The 7,298-nt window shown below is 40.8% G+C and overlaps 1 protein-coding gene across 1 annotated transcript in view; it reads right to left on the bottom strand.

Annotated features, from left to right (window-relative positions):
• hat1 (histone acetyltransferase 1) overlaps window positions 1-7,298 on the bottom strand; it is a gene marked incomplete in the record, with an annotated part of 19,641 nt that overhangs the window by 5,505 nt on the left and 6,838 nt on the right. The window contains 6 exon segments of the mRNA XM_014001257.1: window positions 1,102-1,218; window positions 1,730-1,881; window positions 3,550-3,656; window positions 4,037-4,141; window positions 4,708-4,829; window positions 4,929-5,105. Of these exon segments, the coding sequence (XP_013856711.1) occupies window positions 1,102-1,218; window positions 1,730-1,881; window positions 3,550-3,656; window positions 4,037-4,141; window positions 4,708-4,829; window positions 4,929-5,105 (780 nt within the window).

Consider the following 7,298-nt stretch of genomic DNA (forward strand, 5'->3'; position numbering starts at 1 on the left):
CCTCCCCGCCCCGCCCCAAGGCAAATGATGTCATTTTAATTCCATAGAGAACTTCAAAATGTTCTATACATACTACACACTACAAACCCCATGTTGTGCGTCCTGCATATATAGATATGATAAAATGGGAAATGGGAGTAAGAGCAGAAATATACAATCATTTACATTTGCAGAGTTCTCCTGATGTTCTCCTAATCTCCTRATGGGTGAATAAAATAAAAAATGAAACATTTGCATCTGGCTACCAGATCTTTYGCTGCCACTCTCCCAAGGAATTCCTCCATCCCACTGCTACCACATAGGTCTTTTCCATGTCAGTTTCTGCCTTTCCCTGCGACGTGCGGTTTCCCCGCTGACAGCATATTCTCTAATGGGTGGCATGCAAAATTTCACTGAGCAGCTCAAACAGAAAATGTCACTGGGAAACAGGATGTAGGGGGTTATTCTGGTGTGTGGATCTACTCAGTGTTTCCCATGTTGAGTTTGAAACTCAGAGGGGACGCTTTCTGTGTTTTTTTTTAAACAACACAGTGAGCTACTCACCCGAAGCATCAAAAAACAACACAAACACAATACAAAAAGTGCACCAGCTTTGAAAAGCATTGAATCCTGAATAGTTGCAGCCTTTTTTGACAAAGTGCTTTAAGCGCATGTTCATAAAATTATTTCTCCCAAAGAAATGCAAATCCTGACTAATGACATGCCTGAATAGGAGAAAAAGCTCCAGCAGCAGTGAATCCAGGCGCCTGGTGTGCCCTATTGTGGCTGCAACAATAYGCCACTCGTAATCTATCAATTTTCACAGGACTTAAGATCAATTTTTCTGATGTTTTAAAAGGTAACATAATAAATAGTGACAATGCAAGGCTGTGAGCCGATCAAGTGTATGCAGTGAATGCAGCATTTGTCTTCCCCCAATCAAACAACTCTAATGTTATGCTAACAAGAAGTGGAAGACTGGATTCATGTTTGACAGTAAAGATGATTTGAGCTTCACATTTATTTGAATASATGAGGAAATCACTCAGACACGTCACTCTRAAAACCCTTTTTCCATCCACTCCACGCTGACGTGTGAAGCTGTAATAGTTAGAAACTCACTCTGTACGGTCCAAAGAGCCTCCTCTTCACCTCTAACCGATACGCTCTTGCTTGTTCTTCATCACTCATGTCTGTCGCTCTTAAACGCAAGATTTCATACACTCTCCTTGCGTGTTTCTGTGAGGAAAAAGAAAAAAAGCGCAACTGACACATATAATATAATAACTTTGACACCTACAACTAATATCCTTCATGTTATTAGACTGGGTAAAAAGGAGAATTGTCAGGTTGTTTTTTTTCCTTTTGGTTGCATTTTCCTCCAAAAAGCAGATTACAGCTCCTCAACMTATTTATCTTTTTCCCTGTATATTTCACACCATGGAGGGTGTGAAACACAGCTGGTATTTAACTGGAAAATTGGAAAACTCATATGTTACTGAGCAGTAAAATTTTTGGTAGACATGCATGTGTAGAAGAATGTTTTATATTTGTAGCTTTTTACACTTCTTGTGTTTCCTCTGACCCATAAACAATTTTTCTGAAATGTGTTGGTTTTGCTGCCTTTCACATTTTATTACCAAATTATWACCCACCTATCAGTCATCTGATGTCTACTTTAACTGCAACTCATCTTTCAACAATAAATTCAGAAATTAAACCAGCTTTTTGTGGGGGGCTTTTTGCACACCTTGTTGATTTTCAGCTTCTCCTGCGCCTCTTTGATCATGTCCGCCGAGAAGCCGAGGGGCAACTTGTCGGCAGCGAAGGGCGGCAGGCTTTGGCAGAGCTTCACCAGAACATAGTCTCTGAGCTTCACGTAGTTCTCTGAGGGGTCTTCAGCTGCAAACAGAAACCGTAAGAAACAGTTAACACAAGTTGACCATGGGTTTGTATATAAGTTACACACTTGATGCAATAGTCCTGTTTTAACAGAGCTGTAAGAATCATAGTTTGACAACGGTCATTGCAATTCAAATCTCTCTGCTCATTTTGTGTATTTGTACATTGCTACACAAATGCACAGATATAACTAAAACTAAAATGTCATTATTGTCGTTTAGTTTAGCCTTCAAGGAGGAATTGTTGACCAATTTAAGAGCCTCTGATAATATGCAATACATTTCATGTGCAATTCATATTATTTTTCAATTTACTATTATTATTTTTATATTTTATAACTTGTCTATTATTGCTTTGTGTTTTACTCGTAACTGCTGACAACTCCTTGAATAAAAGCATTAAAATGCGGAGCTAAGTCCAAAACACACCCACCCTAAACTTAAAATGCTTTTGATAGGCTGTCCCAAGTGAGGCTGCATGAAAATTTGTTTGAGACAAATCAGACCACAAATGAACTATTATTTGCTCAAAGGCTCCTGATGCACAGGTTGTGGTTCATCATGTCTCTTACAAACAAACTGTAATACTGGAAGAAAAAGAGATTTTTTTTTAGCAAATGTCATCTGCCTTTCAAAGAGAGAGCTATATAAAATGAAAACATCCATCCCTAACCAGATGCCAAGCCACCTCTTCCCAGACCCAGAGGGGTCACTCTACTCTTTGTCCGGCTCAAGACCATGGTCTCTGATTTTGAGGCAGATCACGATYTGATGAAGCCAATAGGACCACATCATCTGCAAAAAGCAGAAATGCATTCCCAAGTCCATAAAATTCATGAATAGAATCAGYGACAAAGCGCAACCTTGATGGAGTCCAACTCTCACCAGAAACGAGCCTGACTTACTGCCGGCAATGAGGACCAAGCTATGGCACTGGTTGTACAAGGACCAAACAGTGCTTTGGTCTGGTACCCCATACTCCTTGAGAGACGCAGCTAGTATTGACAACCTTGTGGCCACAGCTAGAAAAACAACAAATGCAAAATCCTCTAAGCAAGACAAAACATTTTTAAAAGGTCTTTCAAATATAGTTTCATCCTTAGGTGTTTTTAAACATTTTCTTTGCAACATCTCAGTGCAAATCGTTTCTTTAGATCCGACAAAATATTCTGGAAGATGAACCATCACTGCAGATTTTAGCCTACTTCACACTTCATCCGAACTGCCTAAATTGGCTCGGATTTTCAGTTTCATGACGAAGATTATGTCACCGTGTTCTCAGCGTCGACTCTGCCACCCCTTTTGTCACACCCTGCCGGAAGAACGTTTTACCCCACCTCCGCATAAGAACTTATTGTGTCAGACGTTTGTGGGAGTGTTGAGTTTGTTCTAAAAGCGCTCGGATGCTGAATTTTACTTCAACCACTGGCTTTAAAAATATTTTAAAAACGACTTGCTTCCAGAAGCCGACTGTTGTTGGCTACCAGGAAGCAGACATTTATAAAAAATAGTCACACGGACAAAACTCATGGGTGGAGACTGGTCGGCTTTGGATGGAGTATGTTGAAGCCTTAACTTATCTGCACCAACAAACTGCAGAGAAAAAAACACGAAACGGTGTCTCGATCTTCAGACTATATCTTAATATCTCAAAAAAGTCCACGCTCACCTGTAATGTCTTGCACTTTGGGCAGGCTGCAGTAAAACCTGTGCACCGCCTCCAGGAGCTGGGCACCATGACCTTCTCCTTGGAACGGAGGCAGAATCAGCATTTGGCTGTTTAGTTAAAGGAAAAAAATCCAACCAAATGAGGGGAAAAAATGTTCAAAACTGTGAAAAACGTTTATCTGATGTGCAAGTAACTGGTTTTTTTTCCTTGGTAAAAAAAAAAAAACCTCCTTGATTGAAAGCAGTAAATAATAGACCGTTACAATGATTCATCAATGCAACAAACCAGATCTCATCAAATGCTTATCTATACAGTTGTTTTCAGATACAAATCACCCTGGTTTGGTACTGAAACAAGATCTGGTTGAATGGTTGGCTATATAAGCCAGTAATTTGGGCTTTTTAGGAAGAGGATAAAGAAATGTATAATTTTCCACTCCTTTTTTAACACAAAAGAAAGGGAAGGCACGTGCTGCCCCAGCAATTACCTTACACGTGGTCGGGTTTTGTCTGGGTATACGTAGTAATTATAAACTGTCATGTAGCCAACAGTTGCGTAGAGAGTCTCCCCGTCTTTATTGTACTTTTCAAATCTGCAGATAAAAGACAAAGGCAAACAGGTCAATTACAGGCACACTCCCATGCAGTGTCCATTTTAGCCTCTCTGTTCTCGTGCCCACCCACCCCCACCACATCAGCATGTTCGAACAGCCAGGCCCTGATTGGTACACCTGCTACAACCTGAATACATTATGCACTTAATTGGAGTACTGCAACTTAGAGGAAGAGAAGGGTTTGGAGGAGGGTTTGAGCTCCTCCAAATCACTTCAGTCCATTTTGCCCATTGTCACTATTAATAGGTGCCAGGGTAAAGAAAACACTGGCAGAGGCTCTTTTTACTGTTAAGACATTGTTCAGTGTTTCAAAAGACAACAGTATTCAATTCAGCTCTTGCCCCTGAAAAATCTGAAAAGGGCTTTTGGCACAAAGGAAGCTCTTGCCTCATCAACAATTCTCCTACAGGGGGAAATATAATCAAACTGGCCTGGTAATTGGTCACAAGCGCCTCAAAGGGGGGCTTTGTTTTTCAATGACACAATAAAGCCTTTAGGGTAAAGCTGCGGAGGGGGGGTTGGTGTCAATTAAGGAGGGCACTCACACAAGAAAGAAGTCCCAACGATCGTCGTCTGTGTCAATGAAACTGGCAGTCTCGATGAACCACATGAGGAAGGTCTGCAGGCGCTCGTGGTACTCTTGGAATCCGGGGCAGGTGATGTCGGCCTGGGGCGAACGAAGCAAAAACCGTTAAAAGGTTTAAATCTCGCCCTGAAATGGACAAACTCAGACAAGTCTTGATGAGATGGTTTGGTGTGAGGGCACCTTGTGAACCTGGTAGGTGAGCTCTCCCGCCTCCTCGTTGTGGATGGTGTAAGAGTGCAACATGGTGCCAAAGGGCTTGAAATTGGCCTCCTTCTCCAGCAGGGAGATAAAGTCGTCCGTGTTGGAGGTGAAACCAGCAGGAATTATCTCCCGAACCTTCCCTTCAACATCATCAGGCTGGATAACACAACAAGATCTGATTTACTATTTTAAACAAACTAATCAGAACAGTGTAAAAAAAAAACACTTACAGGATTAGGAAATTAAAATGTTTCTCTTCTTTGTTTAGTCAAAAGCGCAAAAATTTAACTAGGAGTTCATTTTTGGCACTGCTGAAAAGAAAACCATTAGGCAATTAAAACTGTCAGCTGAGCAGAGACCTCGGTAGCGCTCCCCCCCCCTCCCCCTGACAAGGCCACTTAAATCCGTGCATTTACTACTTATGTTAAACCATGAATATGTGATGAAGTTGCCACAATAAACACATTTCTACTTCTCACTGGGGGAAAAAAATCTTATGAATTGATTTCAGCTTAACAAACCTTTGGGCATCCATAATGGAGGCCTCTCCTCTAATCCTGCCAARTGAACCCAATCAAATGAATTTGGCCCCTGCGATTTCAAAGAGCCTCAGAGACAAAGGGCTTCTACCCCTGGACTTTTTACTCAGTGCAACGTGTGGTTAGTTCAGCTGTAATGTTTGCATTGTATCCATTTCCACAAGGATTGACATGAGAACACTTTGCTAAGAAGCCCTTTCACACCATTTACATGTGTGATGGGCATTATTGGAGCACACAGACCCTTGCTGCTCAGCATTGAAAACTGGGAAATGAAGAAGGTCTGAGCAAAATGCACTACAAAAGGCTAATACAACATACTACTAATTCCCCCCTTTCAGACATCAGCTAATATCTAACTGGAAGTAATGCACCTGCAGCTGAATGCCTCTCCACTATTGTAATTGTTCAGCCACATTTCTGGAGAACAAGGACCACACTTAAAAGGCCATGGACAAACAAGTCGCTTTGTCCCGACCACTCTCTTACATACTAGACGCTAAATTGCACAGCCTTCCAGAATAGATACCTCAGTTTGCCATGAATGTAACTTAACAATGTTCCCTTTGCAGCAGTTTGCTGATGTCTTTGATTTCCAACAATAAGTACAAAGGAAGCACAAACTATCTAATTTGCTACATTAGTTTTATTCCATCTATTTATTCCACTTTGAGATCCACACAGTCTTGAATACTTGTAATTTTAAGTTTAAAACTGCAACTTTTACTCATTCAAAGGGATTATGACTAATGAGAAACATTTTATAAAACTATTTAAATGTCTTCATATGAACAAAACGATGTGGAACTAATTGAGTTTTCTGGAAAACGTCCAGCCGTGTGATTTAAAGGCGAGAAGGTGAGTTTTGGTCAGAGTCCTGTATCAATGCAGCAGCTGCATCAACTCTACCTCGCCGTCCYCTCAGCCCTCGCCAGCTGCACCGCACCGCGACCGTCCACACGCACTCAGAGACAAACGCTCTTCAGATGCAGCCTGAACTTGCAGCTCGCCTCTCTCGCTCTGCCTCCGCGGCAGCTGCGCTCAAACCCTCAACRAGGCGAACTAGCACCCAGGGGTCAACGTTGAACTCTGAGCAGTGGTCCACACTGACATCACATTTTAATTTGAAACACTGGCTTTAAACCACGCTCCACCTAAGTAAGTGCGATGGTGGTCCTCTTTAGGCTGAAAAGGAGAGGTTGGTTGACACATTTAACCCTTTCTTTTCTTAAATTATTACAAATTTAAGCCCACCCACACATAAAAATCACCAATTCCTCATTTATTAGCCATTCTTTTTTTTTGCCTAAATTTATTAGCCTTTCTTTCTTTAACAGTTCAGAATTTTCTTATAGCATCAGACAGTTACATGAACYGAGTATGCTTGACATGGTCCATCATTCATATTTGACACACGAGTTGCAACCAACTCTCAACTCTGTTCCAACAGCGTAAATAGCTACAGATGCATCCATACAACTAGGGTCAATTCTCTAAATTGATTCGATTTCGATTCATTAAGTTCAAAATCGATTAATCACGATTCGATGAAAATGTTTATTGATAGATATCACCATTTTTTTCTCTTCAACATAAACAACAGGTTTTAAGGACAAACTTTTAAATTGAACTGTTTAATCTTGAAAGAAAACTGTCATAAATATACTTCTGCCCACTTCTTTTAAGTGTATGAAAAATTGTGAATGTGTGTTCTGAACTGTAATTTCATTGTGCTCTGTACAATCACAATAAAGGTTTATCTTATCTTATCTTAAAACTGAATGTCTGTAATGTTTGTTAACTTCCATTA

The sequence above is a fragment of the Austrofundulus limnaeus genome, unplaced genomic scaffold (genome assembly GCF_001266775.1).
Source record: "Austrofundulus limnaeus strain Quisiro unplaced genomic scaffold, Austrofundulus_limnaeus-1.0 Scaffold9, whole genome shotgun sequence".
Taxonomy (NCBI): domain Eukaryota; kingdom Metazoa; phylum Chordata; class Actinopteri; order Cyprinodontiformes; family Rivulidae; genus Austrofundulus; species Austrofundulus limnaeus.